The following is a 27,151-nucleotide window of genomic DNA, read 5'->3' as shown; positions in this document are numbered from 1 at the left end:
CGGGACTTGAGCATCCCCCCCTCCCCCTTCTCACCGATTGACGCCGGACGACACATAGGCCGTGGTCCTTGCTCCAGAGACTCCTCCGCCTCCTGGAGCCGCATCCGACAGCTCGGGTAGTAATGCCGACATCATGGAGCCCGGGACTGCTTCCCAGGGCCGTGTGACGAAGCGATCACCAAATGCGTATGTCTCTCAACCCCGATGCGGCATGCTGATGAGTTTGGAAACGAACGCTAGAACGCTCAACTGACATGTTTTGGTGTTATCCTCGTTGCGCAGCTGCACTCGATGCCGGAGGCAGAAGATCAAGTGCTCCGGCCTGCAGCCATGCGACAGCTGCAGCAAGCGCAAGCTGGTGTGTGTGTTTGACGGCCGCGACAATAAGGTCTTGGTCACGCAAGGGTAGGTCCATCTTCTGGGGAGGGCGCAGCGCGCTTCCCTGCTTCTGAATAGTCATGATACTGAATGATGAGCATAGATATCTGTCCGACTTGCAACAGAAGATCGCCCACCTCGAGGAGCAACAGTCGCGGCTGTATGCTTCGTCCGAGCTCAGCCACGAGGATCACGATGGCGACGCACAAGTTGGTATGTTGTCGGTTCTTCAGCCCAAGCTTCAATTTCTGAAAGTAACCGACGACGTCTTAGCTACGCCCGATGCGAGTCAACATGATTCGTCCACAGTCGTCGCGACTCAATCAGATACCCACGGTGATGATCCGCCAATGATGAAGGCACAAGTCCTCTCGCCGGAAGCAGCGGATCTCACCAACCCCTTGACCGTGATGCCATCCACGTACATGTCTGCATCTAACGGAAGGACATGTGAGGTCTCTTCCATAACTGAGCCGTGTTCCTGTGGGTACTAACAAATGCTCAGTCTACCTCGGAACCTCATCCAACTGGTCTTTCTCTCGCAAGGTCCTCAGCCTCACACACGAACACGTATACAATGAGCCTCTTCCCACCGCCGCGCTGCTCTTCGACGGCTTCGCCTACGACATAGGATGGGACGGATCTCGATCAAGTCCCTCTCCACCGGATCCCGTATTGCCTAGCCCGGACCATGCCATCTACCTCATCAATGCCGTCAAATTCCACTGCGGGCAGTTGTTCCACCTCTTCGACGAGGATGACTTCATGGCTGGCCTTCACAGATTCTACTCCAACTCTCTCGATAGGCCTGATAGTGCGGGGCTTTGGTATATTCACTTCCTCACTGTGCTTGCTCTCGGCAAGTCGTTCACTCTGCAGAAGAACCAGGGGAGGAAACCATCAGGCGCCAACTTCATTGCGAAAGCTCTTCACCTACTGCCCGATATCACGTTTCTCTGCCGGGAGCCTGTCGAGGCGACAGAGATACTCTGCTGCATAGCTCTCTACCTGCAGTCACTAGACTTTCGCAACTCGGCAGACGTCTTTGTGAGTTGCCACAGCCCTTTTCCCTCGGCACAAAGGAGGTACTGACTACCGACTAGATTGGTCAAGCCATGCGTACCGCAATGGGCTACGGCATGAATACCGACATGCCGATACGCATCTTGGGCGAGCACTTGGTGCAGAGGTGCCGCAAGATCTGGTGGACGGTGTATATACTCGACCGGCAGATGACCTCGTTGATGGGCAACCCGTCATCCATCAGCGACGACGATGTCTACTGCCAACTTCCTACATTCGCCGGCTCAGTGCAGCGGACAGCCGCATTGGGAATGCAGGTCAAGCTGGCACGGGTAATAGCTCACATCAACGGGAGTAAGTCAAATTCACATTCGCCCCAAAAGAAGTCATTCTAATTAGATGTAGCCGTTTATGGCTCCAGTGGAAGGTTACGGAAGAAGTTCCTGACAAGCACCAAGGCTGTCCTAGAGGGAATTGCCAGACTTGCAGATGAGCTCCGACAAACCTTTCCGCTCCATTCAGAAGAATCATTTGGTGGAGTATCGAGAATGTCTGCACATCTGCATATCCTATACCATCAGGTACATTATCCTAAGTCGAGATCTTTTGGGTTCTGTGACTAACTCCTTGTTTATCTCAGTGCATCGTGTTGGCCACGAGGCCCATGCTTTTCTGCTGTCTGAACATGCAATACGAAGCACCATCCAGCATGCTTCAGTCATTCCTAGCACCCCCAAGCAAGATCCGTAACCTCTTGACCATGTGCATGGAGTCATCAATACAAATCCTTCACATCCTCGATGGTCTCCAAAACCAAGGCCTTCTCGGTACGTGGTAACCTCAAACCCTTCATCTCACCATCATTCACTAACCCAAGACCATGCATGTAGAGGCATTCATGCCATTCGATCTCGATTCCCTCTTCATGACGACCATCGTCCTCCTGGTGGGCCGCGTCGTCGACGCGCAGCTCCTCGGCAGCGACCCGCCCGCCTGGCTCGAGCGGGCTTACGCCCTCTTTGACGAGATGATCACGCGCGGCAACCTCGTCGCCGAGTTCCGCAAGACCGAGGTCGAGAAGCTGGCCAGCATGATGAGGCTGATCGGGGGTGGCGGCGGCAGCAGACCAACCTTCCCCGGCTCCTCCGATGCCGCCGGGATCCAGGCTCCTCAGCCGACGGTCGGGTCTATGCTCGCGCAGCAGCACCAGACACACCAGCAAGAGCAGCTTGCAGCAAACAATACTGTCTTAGCACCGCCACCACCGACCATGCCGATGACGACCATGGCGGCTACTGGTATCTCGGCGAGCTTGCCTTCTTTCTATCAGGATGTCACGGCGCCGTTTCACCTAGATATTGGGGGAGCGGATGGGGGCGACGGGGGTGATTTCACGGCGGAGCAGATCATGGCGGTTGCGAACTCGATCGGCGGGGAGGACGTGGAGTGGATATCGCGGGCGATTATCGAGAATAGTATCTGGGAGACTGAATGACAAGCCGGGATAGCCGAGTGGCTGGGGGCTTCGCGATTGTATCTCTCCAGATTCTTGGATGGAGTTGCGAGCAGAAAAGAGGTTACGAATTAGTCATGATTATGCGGCCGGGACGTGGCAGGGCCGAGCCTTTGCCACGCACACATGCCAACTTTTGAGGTTATTCAGAGCCAAGCCAATGACCGATACATTTTCATTTGTAATTACTGGCAAGGATGACGACATGCAATGCGGAATTGAACCGGGATGGTGGCCATTCTGGAGACTCCATCTTGGCATCGATGAATGCGCTGAGGAGACATCGGTGTGAGTCAACTTGCATGTGATGGCAAGGAGGCACAGGGGCAAACTCGACGTCAGACGGCGACGAGCTGACTTGACTCCTCCTGGATGGACGGTCAAAAAATGATAATCTGATCTGATCCGAGAAAGGTGAGCTCCGAGCCGAGCCGGGCAGCCCGGCCGGCCGGTGTCGGGCGTGTTGGGAGGACGCAAAGGGCCTGTCAGGCAACTGCCCTTGGCACGTGATAGCGCGCGTTTTCGGCGACAGATCAGCGATCGACGTTCTTATCTGCACGTGGGTCCCCTCTGTACTTGTAATTTAGCTCGCAGAACAGCCTGTCAGGCACCTTGCTAGCACTGTTCGGTCGCGCTAGCGCAGCTAGAATGCAGCCTAGAAGAGACCTGCAGCAAATCCCGACCAGTGGGCCGCCGCAAGGGAGCCGCCCGGGATTAACGCTGCCGGTGTCACCTCATTCTTTTTTTTGGGGTGCGTGTTATCGTCAGACGCCAATTTCCCAACACGGGCAGGCAGGGGTGTAATTGCTTTTTTGTCTGCTTGTTTTCAGCAAACAGAACGCGGGCAAAGCAAAGGCTTCTGGCGTGAATAACCCATCAATTGGTCAGGGAGAGGCACATAGAAGGATAGGAATGAGTAAATTGAAAGAGAGAGGGAAGAAGCTACGCAATGGGCGGATCCAGAGCGAGGGAAAAGACTGGAGTCTCTTCGTCGTTTGCTCCTGCCTAGCAACCTAGCAACAATCCTTGTGGATCGCGACTGCCCCATCCGACGCCGGAGCGGGCGATAGCAGGAGTTGTCAGGAGTTGTTCGGGAAGCTTCGACGCCATCTGATAACGCCATCTTTTTCTTATCTCTCCCATTTCCATCCCTCGACTGCTGAAAAGCTTCACCAAGCTCCTTCTCCTCTCCATCACCACAGTCTCACGACCACACCTTCCACGAGCACCACCACCGATCACACTTTTTTTTCTTCGCGATCAAGGAAAAAGAGCCTGCTTTCCCTCAGACGAGCACCACTCACACAGAAAACACACACTCATACACCGCCATTCACCATGTCGACCGCTTTCGTTCAGCGCCCTGCGCCTGGCTTCAAGGCCACCACCGTCTTCCCCGGCGGTGAGTTCAAGGACATCTCCCTGTCCGACTACCTTGGCCAGTGGTGAGTAGTTGTTGCGTCTCCATCCCTCTCCTGCGTACTTCGTGCTAACCACGCCTCTCTCGGACAGGGTCGTCCTCCTCTTCTACCCCATGGACTTCACCTTTGTCTGCCCCACCGAGATCATCCAGTACAACGACGCCCTCGCCCGCTTCCGCGAGATCAACACGGCCGTCTTTGGCGTCTCGACCGACTCGCACTTCTCCCACCTCGCCTGGATCGAGAAGCCGCGCAAGATGGGCGGCCTCGGCGAGGACCTGCAGCTGCCCCTCATCGCCGACCCCTCGCACAAGATCTCGCGCTCCTACGGCGTGCTCATCGAGGACGAGGGCGTCGCCCTGCGCGGCCTCTTCATCATCGACCCCAAGGGCGTCCTGCGCCAGATCACCGTCAACGACCTCGCCGTCGGCCGCGACGTCGAGGAGACGATCCGCCTCGTCCAGGCCTTCCAGTTCACCGACCAGTACGGCGAGGTCTGCCCCGCCGGCTGGCAGCAGGGCAGCAAGGGCATGAAGGCCGACCCCAAGGGCTCCCTCGAGTACTTTGCCGCCCAGGACGGCCCCCTCGAGATCCGCAACGGCGCCAACGGCACCAACGGCGACGACTCGCGCAAGCGCACTCGCGACCACTAGGTGTTGCCCGCCTGGCCCGGGCCGGGGCCTCTTGACGACTGTCTCTTGATTGCGATGAATCTCTGAACGAAGCAGACGGGGAAAACGAAGAAGGGAAAAGAAAATGGACGATGGATTCTGCTGGTAAAACCGGTGTGCTTGTGCTTGCCTGCGCCTTCGTGCGTGTAATTCTACTCAGTCTTAGACAGAGTATAGACCTAGACCTTCACTTAGACCTAGACCTAGATGCTGAGGCATACTCCATTAATTGCTATCTCAAACACCTCACACGCCCCGTCTCGTGGTGACTGGAAAGCTTGCGTTGAACTTGACAAACCTCACAGCTTGCATTGAGTCCCATCCCATACATCCCTCGTTGCTTATCAATATGGCTTTTCAGCCATAGGCACTGCTTTATCACGAAAACAACTTCTTTTATGTACTAAATCCTCACCCACCTCGCATCTTAGGTGATACATAATTCCACTACATAAATCGAATTCATGACGGCACGCAGACTAGCGCAGCATATCCGTCTCGCCCGCCGATCTTAGCGGCCCACGCTCCGCGGCATCCTCACCACAAGCCAATAGCGAAGGTCTCGCTTCTGCTCAACGGAATATGGATACCTCATCAGTTCGAGATGGATGCATTGCCTCCAAGTCTCGCTTGGATTCCATATGCAGGTCCAATCACTAACTGTTGGCGCGTAGTCTCCTCTTGTTTGAGTCTGGCTATTTGGCCGATGTCAAAGTCGATCGCGGCGATAGGACGTGGAACCTCCATCGGAGTGTTCTCTGCACCAGAAGCATCTGGTTCAATCAATGCCACACCGGAGGTTACGCTGTCAGCCTCCCCTGGTGGCAATATATGGTCCCCTTTCAAGTGTTGGGTGTCAGGTAAAAGAAATGTGTTTCATGCACGGGCTGGTCATCAAGATCGCCATGTAAAAGAGAAGGTGGAGGATCTTTTGCCACCCTTGGAAGAGGTATTTTCATGCTCGGCACTGATACATACTTGGACTTTTGTGGTTTAATGTCAAAGCACAGGAACAGACGTCACTCAGTGGCAGATATTTCGCAACAAAGCTACAATGACGCAAAGCCCTATGGCACTGTGAAATTTGTGCCGACACTGCTGTTTGCTAGTGAAGGAAATCATGAACCAGATGTACCTTATGAATCATATCTATTCACGATAAGACGCCTGAAAGTTACTTTGATCTCACCTGTCATTCAATCATACTTCGACCTGACCGGAGCAACCCGTTAGTCGCGGATCAGATTTCTACTCACCCTTCTTCCACGCCAGCATTGGCTGTGAATGGCTTGGATACTTCTCCGCCTCTTTCAAGAGTTACCTGCAACCTTTACCTCCAACCATCCTAAATCTCACTCGGTGGATGGGGTAGTGAATCCATTGTCATCACTTCGACATCAAGGCTTAGACTCCTCACGGCTTGTAGTCCAAAATGTCGAACTCCCCTGCCGCACCTGCTGAAGGCCACAGCTCCTTGGAAGGAAAACCCCTGGATCCAGATGGATCAGAGTGAGCTCCTCTCAAACCTTCACCTGCTTGTTGATTACTCACCATGGCTTCCTAGCGCGGATCTGTTTCAATCCGGTTTTCTTGCCGATGCCACCGTCAAGTGCGGTGACAAAACCTTCAATGTTCACCTGCTCATCCTCTGCCGAAGGTGCGAGTGGTTCAAGAAATGCTTTGTCGGGCATTACAAGGTACACAGCCTTCCCATATCGTCAAGGTTTGACCTATCCACTGACCTTTCCAAAGGAATCTCAAGATCGCGAGGTCACGATTGTTGACGAGAACCCCGATCTGATCGAATGCCTCTTGTTCTACATCTATAGCCAAGGTACGTGCCGTTTGTGTCAGTGCGAGATTATATGCTGACCAAGACAACTCAGATGTTGAAAAGGCTGTGACCAAGCTGGCCAACATCACCCAGTGGTCGCGGTACAAGGGCTGTGTTATGCTTTGGAAGGCCGGGGACTTCTTCCTCCTTCCTGGCCTGAAACGGGGCACCCGCAAGCATTTGTTTACTCTAATCAAAGCCGATATCTCCCGGCTGTGCAGCATTGATGATCCCACCGCGTTTTCGATCGACGAGATCAGCGACGCTATTAGAGCTGCATACACCATCCCGAACGCCAAGTGGTGGCGAACTGCGATAGCGGGTTTCCTCTGCATCGCGCGGCGCAACACCCTCAAGAGCGACAAGCTGTTTGAGCTGATGGAAGAGATCCCCCACTTTGCAGTCGACTTCTTGAAGTCGCTTCGGCATCCTTCACCTTCAGGAGGCGAGATGCACAAGGGCCCAATGATATGCGGCAAATGCTTCAAACCGGTGAAGAAACCCCAAGACGGGGCTATGTGGTATCCACTAAGCATCTCGGACGTAGTAGTTGTCCAGCATCTGAAATGCATTGAGTGGTCAACACCTGAAGCGGGCAAGCCTTGACCTCTGTGGTTCTTTCAACTCGTCGAGGCTGTCTATACAAGGGAATGCAATACCTTCAAGGCTCAGGGGGATGATGTACGAGTCAAGGTGGAATCACATAGTTGATAGGATCCAGAGAGGCATGCACACTGGCCCGTACATCATGGAGGGGTCGGACCGAATATCGCTTTCTCACCTTGGGATTCAGATGACGGAGTTATTGAGGCATTTTTGATACACCCACTCCCGCCAGGAGGGACTTCAGCACACTCAGAGGAAGTTTAAGAAGATAAATAAACATACACTATTCTCATCGTCTTTTCTCTGACATTCCTCTGTCATCCTTGATGGGAGGTGACCGACAAGCCTTGGGCCCCAAAGTAAGACACATTTGCTTTTGACCTGGTTACTTATCACGCCTCGAATTTTATCTTGCTTTGGCCCATCTTCACATCTGTCTTTGCCCCAGGCACAGACCTCTTTGGTCATCTTTGACAGTGGCCTGGGCCCTCATCATGGCGGACAAAGGGATCTACTCCGCCTGCCTCCTGTTCGAGTGTCTATCATGGGCTGTAGCGCGTTCATCCCTTTGATAATATGTTTTCCCGGGAACACAAGAAGATCTCCCCTGCAGATCCGCCGTCACTGCTGCCTTGATCCTTGATCACTCTGTGACAGGAGCCCCTGGTTCAGGACGGACTTTCATGACTGGTTGACGTCTCCGAGTACGGAGCATGCACGCGAGTGCCAGAAACGGCTCTTCGAGTTCTTCTTTTCACTCAAGGACCATATATCATCCTCGATCTTGCGGCCCGGGATGTCATCGCCGAAGCCATGTAGGGCAGCACACCGGAGTGGCAGGCTGCAGCCTGAGGCGGAACTATCATCAAGCTGGAAACTGGACCAGATGAGCCATCCGGGTTGCTGAAGTGTTCACAGGATGAGAATTCAGTTGGGAGATGTGGGTTGCTATAGTTTATTTGAGACTCTTCCTAATGCTGGATATTGCCATGCTTGGACAGGTGGACCGGGACGTGGGCTGTCTCTAAGATCTGTGACACTGTGACAGAGTTGACAAAGTCGAACTACTATCCTGCATGATGGTCAAACAAGTATTGAAGAAGGCTAAACCCCGGTAAAGAATTAATTCTACCGCACTTCTCATGGTCTCTTTGATATCTCGCGATACCCATTTGGGGTAACAGACGTGCTGACGAGGTGCGCTGGCAATCCGGCTCAAATTACTGGTTGCATTGGGCAGTGAGCCGTCAAAAGCCGCATGCATTGGAAGGCGGGCAGAACAGGGCCTTGGCGGCTGCACATCAGGATGCACTGGTATCAGATCATCACAGAGTTCCTGCCTGCATGCATGCATGTCTGCAGCTTGTCTGTCTACCTTGCACGCCCAACATGTGCGGTCTGGACCGGGCAGGGCCCCGATACAGCCAGTGGAGGGGCGTGGTTGCGGCCATGTGGGCGTAGCGTGCATGAGGGGGAGAGGGAGAGCGGTGCGGTAGGGCGGCACGGGGCGCGGGATGTGCGTCTACTACATACTTCGCTGTCTTCGGGGGATTACGGGCAGAGGTTGTGTGGTGCCGGAATAGCCTCATTATTACCCAACTTGTCTCTCTATCTCTGCGAGTGTCTTGTCTTTGGGGGGAACAATAAAGGGGTGTGATTTGAGATGTGACAAAGTGGTGGTGCATGGGAGAGGTGCAGCTAGATGCAGCACACATTCCGCCGGGTAATGAGGGAAAATCGCGCTCTCGACTACAGGAAGCGCTGGCGCTGCTTACGACTCACTTCTCTCTTGCCGATATTGCTGGATGCTGGCTGCTATGGCTTTCTGGAGATTGACAGTGAGGCCGAAAGGGGACAAAAGGGGCCGAGAGAAGGGCCAGAGGTCGGCCGGGATGCAGGAGAAAAGACGGATGGCAGAGGCCAAGAGATCCGGCGCTGCAGATGGCCACCACCATCAACGGCCATCACGATGCATTGCGATCCAATCCCAAGCCCATCACCATCACAGGCAGGGCCTTACTGCAGGCAATTAAGGTTGCAACCGACGCAGGCGCTGGGAAGCGGCTGACTCGATTCGTGCCAATTGAGGGAAATTCCAGTGCGAGAGGTGTCCTGTTGTCTTGGTGGAAATGATTCAAGTACTTGTACTGGGCCTCCCTCCAGCCTCTCGCTTGTTTGTTTTTCCTTTCCTCCCATACATACCTTCATTCCGTGTATTTTAGACAAGACATCGTTAGACAAGAGATCAACAGCTGTTTGCCCGTCGAAGAATTCTAGATCGAAGAGCTAGAGCCAGAAGGCAAAGGCATTTGTTGGGACGATCGCTGTCAGGGATGCGCTGACAGGTACCGATTACGTCAAGGTGAGTGAGTGAGCGAACACTGCTGCGGGCTTTTTCTTCCCTTCTGTTCCAGAGTCTTCGTCATCATCCAGTCAATTTCCCTTGGATTCCTCCCTCTGGTGCCGGCACCAAGATTCCCACTGCCCAATTCCCACCCGGCCCCATCTCCCAGAGCGAGCCAAGGGACCCGTTTGGTTCTCCATCGAGCCCCACGACGACGAGTCGGTTGAGTACCTTGAGGCTACCACTCGAGGTTGTTCACTTCCAGATTGACCAACAAGCTTGCTGGCTTTCTGTCTGGTAGGGGGGCCACAGCATCTTTGCGTGTGACTGGGCTTTGTGCTGGGTTGTTGCTCGACAGTCAGAGAGAGAAGAGAAGAGAAGAGAGCGGACACAACAGAGGATTGGCTGCGGTCAGTTCCGAATGTCGGAGAGACATTTCACATGATTGATGATTTGATGGTCCCGGGAGCACTGTCGCTGCAACGCAACACCAACGTAACCAACAAAGAAACACCCTGGAACTCTCGCTACGACTGTTCTGGCTAGCCTGCCAGCGAAGCGACTTAGCACTTCACCCAGTACTGCTACCCCGCTAGCCCAGCCAGACCGGGAGGAGCAAGACCAGTGCAAACCAAAAAAAGCTGCAGCTCAGGCTCTGCCAAGGTACCCGTTACTGGTGCCAATGCTCCAATCCTCGGATGCACCAATGCTGGCTGGCTTGGAACCTTGAACCGTCTGCTCACGTCAAAATCACCTTATCGTTGACTGGCTGGTCTGTCTGCTCTCTGTCTGCTCTCTGTCTGCTCTCTGTCTGCTCTCTGTCTGCTGGGACGGGTGACGGTGACGCTGGCCCTGGTCCAAAAAATACCCCGCCAAACTTCGAGATCGATCGCCAACAAAAAAGCGTCTTGGTCCCTCTTTCAATTCCATCCGGCACTTTGCGCGTGCGTCGCATAGACAAACAACAAACCGAGATATCCTCAGCATTGTCTTGGGGTGCGCATTGGTTGTTTGGAGTGCCAGACAAAAAGAGTCAGATCAGGCCCGCCGCCTCTTGGCTTCCGCCCACCTCTGCCCTGTCTGAATCGACCTGCGTCGAGCTCTGGAGCAAATCGTCCTGCTCTGACGAGCCAGCGCCGGGACACCGCCCCCACTCAGCTTGGCCTCACACACACTGCACACACTGACTGCTTTTCGACTAAGAAACGCTGCATCGAGTGCATGAGAAAGTGGGCTCTCGTCCTGGCCTAGAACCAGGCGGATCGCTAGCTGTCTGGGCCGTCCGTCTTCCTGATTGTCTTGTCTTGACGCCAACTGGTTGCAGCCCGCCGGGAAGCATCACCGCCATTCCCTCACTTCTGCCGGCTTCTCTTCCCTCCCTCCCTACCCTTCTCCCTCTGTTTTACCCAGACGGGCCATTCTCCATTCTTCTCTTCTCCCTCTATTCTTCTTCTTCTTCGCCAAGTGCACTTCCCAGACCGCCGCGCTCTGCCTGCGTTCTTTGACCGTTCCCTCACCTGAGCGTCAGTGCTCTCTGGTGCGGAGCTGCATCTTCGTCTCGCTCACCTCTCACCCCCTCCCACCTCTCACCTCCCGACCGCTGCACTCTCAGCTGCCTGTCGAGTTAACACCTCTGCCAAAATGTCGCAGCCGCCTGCCGAGAAGCCCAACACGGGCCCAGACGAGCACGAGAACCTCTCACCCCGCCCGAGTCTGCAGAACCGCACCGAGTCTCACCTGCCCCCGCACGAGCGACAATCCATCACCCAAGTGCCCGTCACACCAGGCATAGGCCCCGACACCTACAAGTCGCAGTCCAGCCAGGGCTCCTCGGGAACCTCGAACCCGCAATCCTCGACCCCAGGCTATTTCACCAGCGACCAGCGAGGGCTAGTCAGTTCGCCGGAGCCTGCTGAAGGATCGGCCGCCGCCACCGCCGCCAACACACTCCCCGACGCCGCCTCTGGCCGTGACCTGCTGCGGCGCATGAGTCTGCTCAAGATGGGCGGCCGGCGAGAGTCGCTGACCGAGATCAGGGAGGTCAATCCCGACCTCGCGCTCAGCGGAAACATCATCTCTGCCACGTTCAACATCCCGCACTCGCTGACGTACAAGCCGGGCACCGACTGGGTATGTTATCTTCCCAAAGCGACAAGCTTCCATGAGAGCTGAAATGAGCCGCTTATGTACTGACTCTGGATGTGCAGGACCTCAAACCACGAAAAGGCCAGTCGGCCCTCTTTGATTCCTTCTCCTACCTTTCATCCGAGCAGGCGCCCTGGAACCATACCGTCGTCGCGTGGACCGGCGAGATCGAAGCCCCGCCCAACGTCCTCTCTCCGCCCGACACCCCTCCCGCGACCACGGCGCAGATGCCGCCCCCTCTCAACCCGCTCTCCGCTCCCATCCCCGTCGACGGCTCCACCGCCGCCCCGCGACAGACCTCGAGCGAGGGCTTGTGGATACCCAAGGAGGACCAGCTGCGCCTCGAGAACCAGCTGTCGCACGATAAGAAGATAAAGACTGTTCCCGTGTGGCTGGCCGACGACTCGGAGGGCAGCGACGAGGGCGTCCTCCTGCGCGACCAGGCGCGGTGGCGGCGCTACGCCGAGCACGAGCTCTACACCCTCTTCCACTACCGGCAGCACGAGCCCACCGACGGCCGCAGGGAGCGCATCCACTGGGCCGACTTCTACCGCATGAACCAGAAGTTCGCCAATAAGATTGTCGAGATCTACAAGCCCGGCGACATCGTCGTCGTCCACGACTACTACCTCATGCTGCTGCCCAGCATGCTGCGCCAGCGCTCCCCGCACATCTACATCTCCTTCTTCCTGCACTCGCCCTTCCCCTCCTCCGAGTTCCTGCGCTGCCTGCCCCGCCGCAAGGAGATCCTCGAGGGCGTCCTCGGCTCCAACCTCATCGGCTTCCAGAGCTTCGGCTACGCCCGCCACTTTGCCAGCTGCTGCACGCGCGTGCTGGGCTTCCCCTCGGACCACAAGGGCGTCGACGCCTACGGCGCCCGCGTCGAGATGGACGTCTTCCCCATCGGCATCGACGCGTCCAAGGTCGAGAAGCTGGCCTGGAGCGACTCGGTCAACGAGAAGTACCACGCCCTCAAGAAGATGTACGAAGGCAAGAAGATCATCGTCGGCCGCGACCGCCTCGACAGCATCCGCGGCGTCGACAAGAAGCTGCTCGCCTTTGAGCGCTTCCTCGAGCGCTACCCGGAGTGGCGCGAGAAGGTGGTGCTGATCCAGGTGACGAGCCCGACGTCGATCGAGGAGGAGAAGGACGGCGAGGAGACCAGGATTGCCAGCAGGGTTAACGAACTTGTTATGAGCATCAACGGCATGTACGGCTCCCTCGGTTACTCGCCGGTGCAGCACTACCCGCAGTATCTCAGCCAGGACGAGTACTTTGCCCTGCTGCGCTCCGGCGACATCGGCCTCATCACGAGCGTGCGCGACGGCATGAACACGACCAGCCTCGAGTACGTCATCTGCCAGCGCGAGACGCACGGGCCCCTGATAATATCGGAGTTCAGCGGCACCGCCAGCAGCCTCAAGGAGGCCATCCACATCAACCCCTGGGACTTCTCGCACGTCGCCGACGAGATCAACCGCGCGCTGACCATGAGCCCCGAGGAGCGCCGGCGCACGCAGCGCAACATGTACGAGCACGTCACCAACCGCAACGTGCAGAACTGGATCAGCACCATGCTGCGCCGCCTCGTGCACGTGCTGGGCTCGCGCAAGAACGTCGTCGCCACGCCGCTGCTCGACCGCGCCGACCTGCTGGCCAAGTACCGCGCCGCCGGCAAGCGCCTCTTCATGTTTGACTACGACGGCACGCTGACGCCCATCGTGCGCGAGCCGAGCGCCGCCGTGCCCTCGGAGCGCCTGATCCACTCGCTCAAAGTGCTGGCGTCGGACCACCGCAACGCCGTGTGGATCATCAGCGGGCGCGACCAGGAGTTCCTCGACCAGCACCTGGGCCACATCACGGAGCTGGGCTTCAGCGCCGAGCACGGCAGCTTCATGCGCCACCCGGGCCAGACCGAGTGGGAGAACCTGGCCGAGAAGTTCGACATGGGCTGGCAGGCCGAGGTCATGGAGGTGTTCCAGAAGTACACGGACCGCGTGCCGGGGTCCTTCATCGAGCGCAAGCGCTGCGCGCTCACGTGGCACTACCGCCTCGCCGACCCGGAGCAGGGCGCGCACATGTCGCGCGAGTGCCAGAAGGAGCTCGAGGGCGGCGTCGCGCGCGACTGGGACGTCGACGTCATGACGGGCAAGGCCAACCTCGAGGTCCGCCCCACCTTCATCAACAAGGGCGAGATCGCCAAGCGGCTCGTCCACAGCTACAACGCCGACATGGCCGAGGTGCCCGGCTCGCCGACGGCGGAGCGCGGCGCCGGCGCCGGCGCCGACCCGTCACAGTCCCAGTCCCCCTCGGGCGAGAGGGTCGGGTTCGTCATGTGCTCGGGCGACGACTTTACCGACGAGGACATGTTCCGGGCGCTGCGCGCGCTGACGGCGCCGGCCGACGGGCACGGCGGCGAGGCGGAGCTGCTCGAGGAGCAGACGTACACGGTCACCGTGGGCGCCAGCACCAAGGTCACGCTGGCCAAGTGGCACCTGCTCGAGCCCGAGGACGTGATCGAGTGCGTGGCGCTGCTGGCGGGCGTGGGCGACGCGGGCGGGGCGCACGTGGGCGAGGTCAATCTTGCTGCTATTAGTGCTGTCGAGGGGAAGATTCCTGATGTTATTGATAGTTGAGGTGTGTGTTGAGTGGAGGGAGGAAGGACGGGAAAGGGATGGGGAGGATGTGTGGTGTGAAACAAGGTGGTGTGGTTGGGGATGGGGGAGGATTGAGATGGTGATGAGTTTCAAGGAGGAGCATCCGGATGTCATTGCCTGAATGGTTGTGTTTTCCGTGCTTCCTTCTTTGTTGTTTTGATTTTTGAAGGGAGGAAGTTGTCATCTAGGAACATGGTGCCATCTCAACTCGATGGTGAGGACGAGGATGAGGATGATGGGCGCAGATGACGTGACAGAGATTCTAGTTGCATTCTTGTAGCGTTGCCTTTTGTTTTTGTTTCAAGTCACTTCATCATTCGTCTTTTGTGTTTTGACTGCTCTTGCTTGTTTTTACATGAAAGGAGGGGGAAATCGCTCCCACACAGCACACACATCAACTTGGAGAATACGGAAATGGAAGGACAACATACGGAAGGAAGGGAGGGACATTCGCATACTTGCAGCACAGTACGTTACATGAACTTGAGGGAGTGCTTTACGAAAGGGGGACTGGATGTTGCTATCTGCTGCAGGGTGATTTGCTTTAGAGAGAGCGAAGGAAGGACGGAAGAAGGCGCGGTGTAATTTCAGATACGAGCACGGATACAGGTACGGATACAAGTAACAGATTATGACTACTTTACATGACATTGCTGAACCTTTGGTGCGTCAGTGCTTCTGCGCTTCTGTGACTCTTCCAAGGTCCGATGGTTCGATAGGTAGTCATTGAATCATGAATCATTCCATTTCTGTCTGTCCGGTTTATATCACGAACTCTGGCTGCATTTCCCGTAACAAAGCGCCGATGTCTGCCCTCCGCCCTGTCCGCTGCTCCTCCGACTGGATCTTCTCTACAAGAGTGCAGACGTGGCGATAGTGCGCCCCAGCGTGATCGTAATCCCTCATCTTCCGCAGCGCCCAGTCGCGGTAGATCGAGTCCCTGCTCTCGATGGCCGCCATCATCAGCGGGATCGGCCACATCTTGGTCTGCGGCGTGTCCGACCTGGCCAGCCCGAGCTGGCCGTGCATCTGCTCGACCACCCGGACGGTCGCCGAGGCGTTGGCGTCCGCGGCGTACAGCTCGGCGTCCGGCCTGCACACCCGCGAGTAGTAGATCTCGACGGCGTTGTACAGGGCCGTCGTGCTGAGAAAGGTCGACAGGATGCGCCTTTCTGACGCGAGCTTGGCGTCGATACATTGCAGGACCTAGGGCCTTTGTGTCAGTGCTTGGTTGCTTGCATAGCGCAGCAGAGGCTTTTCTTTTTCAATGCAAGAATGCTCACGTCTTTTATCTCATCGAGGGAGCGGCGGACCCGCGCCCTCTCCGACTGGCCACCTCCTCCTCCGCCCCTGCCCGCCTCCCGAGACAGCTCCCCAAACAGCGCGACGAGGCGCGACAGCGCCGTCGACAGCGGCAGGTGCGCGTCGTCCCGCAGCTTCTCCCGCGACGGGTACAGCATCCGGTACTCCCTCTGCAGCAGGCCGCGCGTGGCGAGGATGGCGCGCAGCACGCCCGGCTCGCCGCCCATGGCCTCGACGAGCGCGGCGCGCCCGCCGCCAAAGGCCGAGGCCCGGGCGTCGAGGAAGCAGAACCAGCAGGACACGGTGACGGAGAGGCCGTCGCCGCCATCGCGGTAGTTGGCGCGCGTCAGCACGACCATGAAGCGCACCAGCCGGCGCAGCCGCTCCGCGCGGCACGCGACGTGGTCCGTCGAGGCGAGGAAGTAGAGCGCCACGACCACGGCGTCGAGGTCGTCCTCCAGCTCGAGCCTGGCGGAGATTACATCGGCCTCGCTGACGGGCGCCGCGGAGGGCGTGCCGCTGATGTCGGCGCGCGTCCGGGCCTGGATCTCGGCCAGGCACCGCTCGTAGTGGTGGTCCGAGTTGGCGAGCGAGTCGATGGCGCCCGAGAAGTGCAGGTGCGCCGAGGTCCAGGCGTACAGCGCCGCCAGGACGAAGGGGTGGCTCGTCGTGAAGCGGTTGTAGAAGTGCATGTGCAGGTTCCAGCCCGTGTCCTTGGAGCTGTACCGGCCCGTCAGGTTGCTGGTGTAGTACTGCGCCAGGAAGTGGTCGGGCACGTCTTGGGTTGCCCTGCTGCTGGCCTCGGTCTTTGCGGGCGATGGCTGGTGCTCCTGGGATGGTAGTGGGGGTGGTGTAGAGAATGCCGGAGGTGGCTCAGGGTTCGGCTGTGCTGTTACGATGGGCGGCAACTGGTCGTCTTGTGCGGCCATGTCCAGGGCCACGTGAAATAGGCCGTTCTCGTCCTGCGAGGGACTCGGCTCGCAGACATTGTGGATGTAGCCTTCGAACAAGTCGTCGACCCAGGGGGTTATTGTTGGGTCAAAGTCGAAAGACGCGTCGTCGGGGAAGGAGAACCAGTTCTGTACCAAGGACGCTGCGGGATCAACCGGTGCTGGAGGTGTCGCTTCCGGTGCCTGCGCTGATAGTTGTGCTGGTGAATCTGCTATCTTGCGTCTCTTCTGCCGGCTCGAGCGCTCGACAATGCTCTGCGTCTCATCCTGAAATGTGATGGGGATAATGGAGCCGTCGTAGGCGCATTTCATGTGTGAGCGCCGGCATGGGGAACATCTGGGGCGGAGCGCATCGCAGTCCAGCTTGCGTCTATCGCAGGTCAGACACGACATTGCTTCCGGGCTGGCATTATCTCATGTTCAACATTATTTCGTATATGAGCAATTGCAATAGGTGAACGTCAGGCTGAGGAGGAGCCTGAGGTTCGCAGGTTGACAGGTTGTATCACGCGAGTGAAACCCCACTCAGCTCAGCTAGCTGGGGCTAGGATCAGCCAAGTCTTGGACAATTACATAATGCAGCTTCAGTCTTGGAGTGCTATTCACTTTCCACCTTGGTTCCTATGTGTCTGGTTCACGCGACATGCCTGCATTGATGTTTATAGAAACGGTTTGTTGGTGGGTGGCGTGAATAAGCAAATGCACATCTTCATGTTTACTCAGTGATGATCTTTTTCGCAGACCAAAGATCCAAGAATACATAACATACGTGTTTGGCAAGGTTGATAATGTGTATACTGCATTGATCGATTGGACAAGCTATGTGTACTAATGCGGCAGATTTACACGGCTCCCGAGACATATGCCCTGAGTGTCGGACAAGAGATCTCGCCACAGATCTTCTGGTAACAGTGGAAAACACCGCCAAGAAACCCAACATCCTATCTTGGTGTTCGACGTCCCCTACCATCGGTAACGAAAGCTAGGCTGCTCCCAGTCGGTCAAGTCCATGAGTTCAGACCCCTCTCGAGTGTGACCACCCGCCTCGGCCTCAAGCTTGTCTCGTCGACGATTCTGGACGATAAGCCAAGCCCTGCCACATCACAGTCAGCCTTCCCTGCCCCAACTAATTTGCTCTTTGTGTACTTACATGAGGCCGAGTTCGAAAATGATCTGAAGAGACACAGACGAGTAGAATGCCCGGAATGCAGTTGGATAACGCGGCGCTTCTTCGGGCTTGAAGAATTGCGGCCCGCAGAACTGGCCGATACAGTAGCCCAAGAACATCATAACCTAGTGACATGTTCAACAAATTGTCCTGTAGCATCGAGGATAAATAGAGACACTTACGCCAGCTGTTGCCTTCTTGGTGAAGCCACCGACGTTTGACGATACCATACTCATCCCGATACCAAAAGACACAGTGCTCACATACATGGCTAGTGATTCGTCAGCGGGGCAAGAAAAGAACTGAAAAAAACCGGCCTCTGACATACAGTAAAACGCGCCAAGGCGAGAACTGGTCATATGGCTTGGGAGGTCTATTACGGTCAGTGATGCATCCTCTATTTGTGCTATTAGGTGCACTTACTGTCAATGAGAACGGCACCAACGAGGCATACGATATTGGTGGCAACCATCATCAGGCATCGAGAGTTCATGACACGACCGCAGAACCAACCGCTATTTGTTGTGATTAGCCTTGGTTAAGTAAAAATATGAAGTACGAGGCTCACGCGAAAACGTTAGAGACCAAGTGGATAGCGTTAGAGGGCATCGACATGAGCGTAGACTCGCGGCTGGAGTAGCCCATGCCGGTCAAGACAATTTTGGAGAACTTTTTGATGGTAAGCGATGTGAGAGGATGACGAAGCGGAATGGCAGAACACACTGATGTGAACCCTCCACCTTGGAGTGTCTGCAAGAAGGCGTTCAAGGCAAGAAGCCACGGCTGTGGATCCTTGAGACACTCTATAACCTGGTGCACCTTGTACTCGCGGTTCTCGATACCCGTATGGTTTTCGACAACCTGAAATATCTTAGCTCCTGAATCTCGGATCTGCAGTGGCGTAGCTTACTCTTGCAACAGCGACTTTCCTCTCTCGAGCATTCAGGAACCATGCCGTCATTGGAGAAGTTGGTACCCCGAAGAAGACGACAAGTCCCCAGAGCATGGTGATAGGACCGAAGACAAGATAGATAATCTGCCATGTATGAGTTGGAAGTCAACGACAATCAGTCTAGGAATTACTCACCTGCCAAATAGAGTATTGGCTGCGCGTGAAAGATTGGCCAGAGACGCCATACGAGATTGCGTCGGCGATGAAAGCGCCCACGGCAGAACCCGACCACCAGAACATGGCTCGGAAAGGCTGTTCATCTCTGGTCCAGTACTGGCCCACAAGAATAGTCAGGATGGGTGACATGCAACTTTCGAAGAAGCCGAGGAAGACACGGTTGACGCAGAGAGTTGCAAAATTCTTCGTGAAGGCGGTAGTAGTAGTCGTGAGTCCCCAGAGCAAGATCATGGCACCAAAGTACCGTCCGATCGGGAGCTTCTGCATCAAGATAGAGCTGGGGTATTGCCAGACAAAATATCCCAGGTAGAAAATTGACGATGACCAGTTGTACTGCCGGCCGACGAGGTTCTATGCGGATATTAGCGAGTTAGACAAGCATGTGCCTCTAGTGCGAGTGCGTACAAGGTCCTTCTGGATACCAAAGATCGACGCCTCCGACAGCGCGACTTTGTCCATGTAGTTGAGGATCCACGTGGTTATCATCTATCATCGTGATTAGAACCAGTGCCATGCATCCTGGGCCTTGAAAGGGGAGCCTTACCATTGGCAGTAGGATAAGATCCAGTTTCCAAAGCACACGTCTCGACTCCTTGCTGCTGAACACAAAGTTCTCTGGGTGACCGTCAAACATCTCCAACGCGTCATCGTGCCCAACTGGAAGGACATGGGGTTTTTCATCCATGACAACAGAGTCAGTGACGCCCGGCTGAACACTTGCTTGAGTGTTTACGGGATTGATATTCTTGCTCTTGTCTTCCATATTGTGAACGCTTGGGGTGGGCAAGAATCAAGTATGATAGGGGAGAGTAATCCGATGCAAGCATAGTGTCTGAAGGATGCTTTGAGGAAGGACGGTCCTCAATCCTTATAAATACATCCCTCAACGGCAAGGCAGACTCGCCATTACCCCGGATTGCAGTTGGAGAGTTGGAAGAGATAGCAAACTTCCCCGCAAGCCGTAGTAGAAGACCGTCGCTGAACAGGCTCGAAGAGGTATGGGATCTCGGATCGCCCCGGCGTCCTCTTTGGGACAGGATTGCGACCAGTCAGCCCGCGTGAACCCGGCTCCACTTTGGTCACAAAAGCCTCTTATCTCGACTCCTTTGGGGAAAATGGCTTCCTAGCGTATCGCGGATTCGTCCATTTCGGGCCATTTCCGCGACGTAGAACTCCATATCATTGGCAACGAGCCGCGTATGCTGTGTAAGCCCTCGGGACGGCGCACTATTTGATGTATAAAATGACCCAATGATTGTTTGATAAATGAAGGAGGGCGAAGGAGTGAGCATCTCATCATTGCGGAACGAACAGTAAACATGGGTTCTCTTGAGCAAGATACTGTTACTGGTCCCTCCGTCTATCAACATATTGTAGTCGAGGGCCTCCCTTACGACCGGGGTCTGTCGCACGGGACACAGGTTAAGGACAAGATTCATACCAACGTTGCCTACTACAAGCTCCCGGGAAAGCTGCCATGTTGGTGAGTAGATTATACCCAGACCGCGATGATCTCCAGGCCATTAACCACAGTCTCCTAGGTCTATCTGCTCCAGAATCATCAACGATGTCTACCTTCCTGCCTTTGAAAAGCTATGGCCTTCGGGCCTCCAGGAACTCCGCGGAATCGCCGAGGGTGCTGATGTGCCTCTCGAAGAAATCATCATGCTCAATGCCCGATACGACCTGGCCAGGACAATGTATTTACTAAAAGACGGCGGGAGAGCAGACCCTGAGCAGAATGGGAGCGCTGGGTCCGACGAGAACGAGCTAGCCAATGAATGTACCAGCGGCTTCTTCACGCCAAAGGCTACAGAGTCTGGCGACTCGTTGGCCGTTCAGAACTGGGACATGTCAAACCACCTCCACGAGCAGGACCTCGTCATCTATCTCGAGGTCCACCCACACCCTTCTGAGAAGATACCAGCCATGTTCATCCTCACCGAGGCCGGCCAGCTCATACGCACCGGCATGAACGCCGCGGGCCTAGCCGTCACCGCCAACTCGCTCCTCTCGACAGCCGACTACGTGCCCATCCCCTACACCGACCGCTCCGGCGTCTTCCACAACGTCATCCCCAGGCCGGCGCTGCCTTTCTCCCTCGCGCGCCGCGTGTTCCTCGAGTACACCACCTACTCCGAAGGGCTCGTCGCCATCAACGCCTTCCCGCGCCACGTCTCGGGCAACCTGCACGTCTCCACGGGCGAGGGCTTCGGCATGGCGCTCGAGGTCGCGCCCGACCGCATCTACAAGTACTACGGCGACGTCGACGATAACTACGTCCTTCACAGTAACCATTTCGTCGCCGAGGGCTTCAACGGCCGCGACGACGTGCGCGACCGCTACCCGGGCGGCAGCAGCTGGTTCCGCATGCGGCGGGCCGAGATCGGCGTCCGGCCTTACGAGGATGGGCGTCTGACGGTTGAGCGCATCCACAAGGCGTTCTCGGACCACCTGAGCTATCCCGAGAGTCTGTGCCAGCACCCCAACTTCGACGCGCGGAATGCGCCTAGCAATGCTCTTACGGGATACACGTCTAAACTTAGCATGACGGTTGCCTTTGTGGTGTACAACCTGACGCGGAAGACCATCACTGTGTGCAAGGGTCCGCCTTGCCAGGGACACCTGCAGGTGTTCAAGCTTGAGGAGCGTGCTGAGAACAAGAATGTTATGTCGAAGTCTAATAACGTGAAGGTGACTCCCATCTAGACAGGGGAGAAGCTTTGACTAGTCATGTATCAAGCAGTCAGTTTCATAAGGAGGCATATGGTTATGCAAGATGACAGCCAGCATCACGCAAGGCCTGATTTATTTAGGAGAAGTCTGATCTATCCAAAAGAGTGACAAATATCCAACCAATACCCTAAGCCAAATCCATCCAGAGACGCCAGGTTCAATGCATTCAAACAAGTGACATTAATGCAATGAGAATTCTCTAGTAAGGGAGGCGGCCGCACAGGCGGTTGGCCATGTCGCTGACATAGTCGTTGGTGGCACCCTTGCCGTCGCTCAGGTTGTTGGGGTTGCAGCTGCCAGAGTTGTAGCAGCGGAAGGACTTGTAGATGCACTCGGCGTCGCGCTTGTTGCCGTTCTCGGCGAGGTTGGCCTTGAAGTGCTTGGTGCCGGCACGGATCATGGAGGTGATCTCGTCCTGTTGGTAAAGTGTTAGTCCTCTGCGATATGGAAAAGGGTCAATAGAAGACAACCTACCTGGCTAAGTCCGTGCCTGCCAGGGAAGCCGGGGCTGCCGTCGCACTGCATGAGACCAGCAGTGCCGTGGCCGTCCATGTTGGTGGTGGTGCGGACGCCGACGTTGCCGGTGCTCTCCTGCATGATGATACAGAAGATGACGCGCTCCTCAACGCCCTCCTCCTTGGCAACCTTGGAGACTCCGCTCCAGATGTGGTTGATATCGTCGGCGGTGTTGCCGGTCTTGCCCATCTCGGGCTTGTTCAGGTCGAAGATGTGCTTGAAGTCCTTCCACTGGTCCTTGCCAGGGAACTTGTTGGCGGGGCCGGAGTAGTGCTGGAAACCCATCTTGAATAAGAGTGTGGAATATGAGGAGGATTGATAGAGTGAAAGTGGTTGGGAGTGTAGTGTGGTTGTTGTTAAGAGTTGTTGTGTTGTTGTGGATGATGGGCTGAAACTTCAGAAGGATAGAAACCATGACGACTTATATACACGGGAGCATCGTGGGAGTTATCAAAGACAAGTTGCGGAAATTTGGCTTTCCGACAGCCACAGGATATTTTGAGTGAGGCTTTCCAGACTTGTGATGACCATCGTCGTCAGCTTAATGAGACGGGTCTTGCACTCCGAAATGGTATGGTGTAAGCTGACGGTTTTGCAGCATGCGGCCGCCACAAGCCTAAAAGCCCCGACCGGGATCTTAACTCCGATAAGGGCTTTGTTAAGCTACATAGAAAAGAGAAATTGAAACGATTAAAGAGACATTTGGGTTGAATTCGATTCTGAGTGTTGCTTTGTTCGGGTGCATTGACGGGCACTTGCTGGACTTTCTGTGCGGGATTCAATCAACACAAGGACATCCCAGGCGGTTTGCCACCAGCCTTCTGAGGGATCGTAGATAAGGTGCTGACTGTTATTGACCTAAAATACGTCTGACCTCTTAAATGCTGTATCACCTTGATTCCTCAACGCCATGCTTAGATGTCACAAGCGCTGTCGCTACGCCACCGACACTTGATCCTTTTATCGACCTGACACTAGCTCATAAGGCGTTAACTCAGCCAATGCAAGGCGAAGCACGAGCCTGTCTAGTGTCATTTGGACACCCTCTTCATGGGGCCGTGTCGAAGTGTCAGAAACTCTCTGTCCTCCAATTGAATTCTTCCAATGCTGGTGAAGTTACTGTCGGTTATGGATTATGTCATTGGTAGCGGTCAGATGTCTGATTTAGCCACTGTACCCCACAGCCCTGGTAGCAGGCAGGGCGCCGGCTGCGGTGCCTCGCAAAGGTGGATTCCTGCCGCAATTGGCGGGTGTGTGATCAACTGAGAAGCCCGATCAATGGCAAGTGCTAGATCACGGCTGGAAAATGGCTACCTAGGGATCCCTTAAGCCTCCTCTGGTCACATAGGAAGGCTTCTAGAAGGGTCAGAAGGTTTCGGGTATGTCCTAAAGCAACGTTGCCCGCCAGGCTGGGACCAATCGCATGACGGTGTCTCTCAGCTTTACTAGACGACGTACAAGGCTAGTGTAATTTAGCTCAATAAGGTTTTGGAGATATTGACTCAGTGGTGGGCTGTGACCAATGAGAATAGTGTCTCGAGTCAAGCAACTGTGATTGCTCCAGGTCCTCGGGCATGGCGCGTCCAAACTACTTGGTCAAGCTTGTCGTTTGAATGCGGGGATGCCGAATATGGAGGAAATCCAGATATCTGGTTCCATTTGTATATATATGCAGAGTTCCTCGCTCCGGAGTATATCGCTGTGTTCTCTGCTTCGTGTTGTCTACAAATATTGGCTCTTTTGACTCGCCCTTCAAATTCACGACCAAAAAGCTCACGATGGTCGTATGTGGAACACCTTCTGATGTTATGAGGGGAAATACTGACATACAAAATTCAGTATTCAGTCGACCTGTTTGTCAATAACCTGACCCCATTCAACTGGGTTCCGGCTGCAACTCACGCAACCATTCTTAACTGGGGCTCAGTCAAGACCGCTCCGGTTCCCATCGCGGCAGGGACTCCCAATGCACCGGTTGCCAGGTTTGAATCATGGTGGGGCACATGGACCGGTACGGAAGGGATCGTAATCTACAATATGGAAGGGGTTGGTTCAATCGGTCTCATGGTCAACGAGCCATGGATCGGTAGCAATCATTGCCGGGTATGTATATGCATCCCTTTCATAGGGGCGTGAGTTGTGAGCTGATTGAACGCTACACTGTATAGATGGGTCTTGTGCCAGATGAGTTCTTCTACGATGAGGTCGGGTATAAGGGTGATGACCAGTTGAAAAGGTTTCTCTCTGGCGCCAGCCCTTCCACGATCTTCCTTCCGGACGAAGTGGGTAGCACCAATGGGAGCAACTATGATGTGAGTCTTCGAGCCCTTTGGGTGTTGGATGGAAACGAAGCTAACATGGGTGACAGTTGTCTTGTTCAATTGATCATGGGACAGATGTCTCTGCCACATTCACAATCACTCCAAGCAGTTAGCCCATAGAAGTCGATATACGGGTTAGGATCAATGGTCAACATCCTCGGAGTTTCTCAGCACGTGAAGGCTATCCTTTCAGCCAAATGTTTCTGTCACATAGCGAGCTTGGTTCAAGTAAAATACTGTTACAACACTGGCCTGGACTGACTATTCCTACAGTGGCTTACATTTTCCTGCTCCAAAGACCAGGTAGAAATCGGAATTGCTTGTTCTGTTAGGAATGGATATCTCATGCGTGGCAGCTGTGCGAGTGCCGAGACCAATGACGGAGGCAATCGTGTTTTCCATTTCGACGAACCGCACTCGGCGTTACCCGGACGGTACGAGAAGCCGTTTCTGCCGGCTGAAATTGCGCGTAAATAGAGGGAAACCGGGGTCAGCCAACCGCAGCGCCGCGATCTGCCGCAGAACGCCCTCGTGCTCGTCCCGCGTAAATGAACTTTTGTGGGGATCCCACCTTCAAGACGGCTCAATCCTGGGGCAGACATGGGGGTTGCCTCCTGGCACTCCAGTCTAAAGATGTTGATTTTTGGCCCGAGGGTGTCCTCTTTGGCCGTGTGCCCCACGGCATATGGAGGTCCAAGGAAGAAATGTGCTCGGCGTTGCGTGTGATCCTGCGGAAGCGTAGTGGGAGCCTAAGGCCTAGGCACTCTGTGGTGAAGGCTGACTGCGATCCGGCACACTGATTAAAAGGTAACCCCATCGTTCTCAACAGGGCCGATACTATGATATGCCGGTTATATACCCACCTTGATTGGACTCGTTGATTTCGTGGAGGGATATAATATGCCTCATGGGGGCAGTCCTCCTTGGTATTTCGTGGAATGTTGTGACGTTTCTCGCCCAGTCCCCCCACTCATCGCCATCTTGACTACTGATCACCGGCACGATGAAGTCGACGTTCTTCGCCACGATTGCAGTGTTAGCTGTCCAGAATGTTGCTGCCCACTCCATGTTCCAGCAACTGTGGGTTGACGGTGTTGATATGATAAGTCTCACCTGGCCGGCTAACAAAGAAAGAAGCCTGGGTACTGACACTCTTAGCACGGCACCCAATGTGCTCGTGTCCCACTCAACAACAATCCGGTGACAAATGTTGGAGGCGCCGATGTTAGATGCAACGTTGGGGGCGCCAGGGGAGTTGCCGGGAAGTGCCCCGTCAAAGCCGGTGGAACCGTGACGGTCGAGATGCACGCGGTACGATACCTTGAGCTAGACTTTCCCTCTCGTTGAGCTAACGTCATGGCCCTGCATAGCAACCCAACGACCGTAACTGCAAGAACGAGGCCATCGGTGGCGCTCACTACGGTCCCGTCCTCGTCTACATGACCAAGGTCGAGAATGCCGCCAAGGCGGACGGCTCGACAGGCTGGTTCAAGATCTTCCAGGACACATGGTCCGCCAAGTCCGGTGCCTACGCCGGAGACGCCGACAACTGGGGCACCAACGACCTCAACAGCTGCTGCGGCCGCATGGACGTCAAGATCCCCGCCGACATCCCCGACGGCGACTACCTCCTGCGCGCCGAGGTCGTCGCCCTCCACGTCGCGGGCCAGTCCGGCGGCGCCCAGCTCTACATGACCTGCTACCAGATCACCGTCAGCGGCGGCGGCGGCAAGCTGCCCTCCAGCACCGTCAAGTTTCCCGGCGCGTACAAGGCCAGCGACCCGGGTATCCTGATCAACATTCACTCGACCGTCTCGACCTACGTCGCTCCCGGCCCCGCCGTCATCGACGGAGGTTCCACCAAGGTCGCCGGCTCGGGCTGCAAGAGCGGCTGCGAGAAGACCTGCGCGGTCGGCAAGGGGACGACTGGCAAGGCGATCACTGCCGACCCAGGCAGCGGCGGCACCGATGCCGGCAACGGCGGGTCGTCGACTAGCGGGTCGGCTTGTGCGCAGGCTCAGTTCCAGCAGTGCGGTGGCAATGGGTACACTGGCTGCACTAACTGTGCTGTAAGTGGACAACTCCAAGTTACAAAGGCGGTGCTAGTATGAGTACTGACATGCAGTTTCAGGCCGGGCTCACATGTAAGGCAGTCTCGCCGCCTTACTACTCCCAGTGTGCATAAAGTGGCTGGACGGCAAGACACTAAGGATTATTGGACGCGATTATGTCCTTCACTCATTCGATGCAGCTTCATTGCCCGGGTGTATGTTCCACTGCTGGAATCGAGGGAGGGAATTTGCATAGCTTAGACTTCAAATTAAAGCTTAACGAACCAAATTGACCGAGAAGCCTTGTTCTATTCAATAGGAAGGGGTGCGTTCCGTCGTACCGGAACAGTGTACATAGTCAGTGCGTTGGTGAGTAACTGAGTCGA

At 55.6% G+C, this 27,151-nt stretch overlaps 7 protein-coding genes across 7 annotated transcripts; 6 read left to right on the top strand and 1 right to left on the bottom strand.

The window, feature by feature from the left end:
* Positions 1 to 133: 133 nt before the first annotated feature.
* On the top strand, positions 134 to 2,896 carry E0L32_000799 (uncharacterized protein; the record flags this gene model as incomplete). The annotated part of the gene is made up of 8 exons (XM_031142809.1): positions 134 to 186; positions 482 to 591; positions 652 to 828; positions 884 to 1,425; positions 1,482 to 1,755; positions 1,807 to 1,982; positions 2,042 to 2,228; positions 2,292 to 2,896. The coding sequence occupies 8 exons, from the start codon at positions 134 to 136 to the stop codon at positions 2,894 to 2,896; spliced, it is 2,124 nt and encodes a 707-aa protein (XP_030994333.1).
* A 1,356-nt stretch (positions 2,897 to 4,252) lies between these two features.
* Positions 4,253 to 4,988, top strand: E0L32_000798 (uncharacterized protein; the record flags this gene model as incomplete). The annotated part of the gene is made up of 2 exons (XM_031142798.1): positions 4,253 to 4,359; positions 4,427 to 4,988. 2 exons carry the CDS (start codon positions 4,253 to 4,255, stop codon positions 4,986 to 4,988), a joined length of 669 nt encoding a protein of 222 aa, XP_030994332.1.
* Positions 4,989 to 6,438: 1,450 nt separating this feature from the next.
* E0L32_000797 (uncharacterized protein) lies at positions 6,439 to 7,446 on the top strand (the record flags this gene model as incomplete). Its single annotated transcript, XM_031142787.1, has 4 exons — positions 6,439 to 6,515; positions 6,571 to 6,703; positions 6,759 to 6,840; positions 6,893 to 7,446. The coding sequence occupies 4 exons, from the start codon at positions 6,439 to 6,441 to the stop codon at positions 7,444 to 7,446; spliced, it is 846 nt and encodes a 281-aa protein (XP_030994331.1).
* A 3,985-nt stretch (positions 7,447 to 11,431) lies between these two features.
* Positions 11,432 to 14,571, top strand: E0L32_000796 (uncharacterized protein; the record flags this gene model as incomplete). Its single annotated transcript, XM_031142774.1, has 2 exons — positions 11,432 to 11,920; positions 11,998 to 14,571. The coding sequence occupies 2 exons, from the start codon at positions 11,432 to 11,434 to the stop codon at positions 14,569 to 14,571; spliced, it is 3,063 nt and encodes a 1,020-aa protein (XP_030994330.1).
* Positions 14,572 to 20,460: 5,889 nt separating this feature from the next.
* On the top strand, positions 20,461 to 21,850 carry E0L32_000795 (uncharacterized protein; the record flags this gene model as incomplete). Its single annotated transcript, XM_031142753.1, has 2 exons — positions 20,461 to 20,624; positions 20,683 to 21,850. 2 exons carry the CDS (start codon positions 20,461 to 20,463, stop codon positions 21,848 to 21,850), a joined length of 1,332 nt encoding a protein of 443 aa, XP_030994329.1.
* Positions 21,851 to 22,076: 226 nt separating this feature from the next.
* E0L32_000794 (uncharacterized protein) lies at positions 22,077 to 22,678 on the bottom strand (the record flags this gene model as incomplete). Its single annotated transcript, XM_031142742.1, has 2 exons — positions 22,077 to 22,292; positions 22,352 to 22,678. 2 exons carry the CDS (start codon positions 22,676 to 22,678, stop codon positions 22,077 to 22,079), a joined length of 543 nt encoding a protein of 180 aa, XP_030994328.1.
* Positions 22,679 to 24,171: 1,493 nt separating this feature from the next.
* On the top strand, positions 24,172 to 26,899 carry E0L32_000793 (uncharacterized protein; the record flags this gene model as incomplete). The annotated part of the gene is made up of 6 exons (XM_031142731.1): positions 24,172 to 24,177; positions 24,233 to 24,496; positions 24,562 to 24,705; positions 25,873 to 26,025; positions 26,085 to 26,783; positions 26,846 to 26,899. The coding sequence occupies 6 exons, from the start codon at positions 24,172 to 24,174 to the stop codon at positions 26,897 to 26,899; spliced, it is 1,320 nt and encodes a 439-aa protein (XP_030994327.1).
* Between the last annotated feature and the right edge of the window lie 252 nt (positions 26,900 to 27,151).

This window comes from Thyridium curvatum (genome assembly GCF_004353045.1).
Source record: "Thyridium curvatum strain D216 chromosome Unknown NODE_3_length_876553_cov_77.224826, whole genome shotgun sequence".
NCBI classification, from domain to species: domain Eukaryota; kingdom Fungi; phylum Ascomycota; class Sordariomycetes; order Thyridiales; family Thyridiaceae; genus Thyridium; species Thyridium curvatum.
Note: the sequence above shows the minus strand (reverse complement) of the source record. Positions and strands in the feature narration are given on the sequence as shown.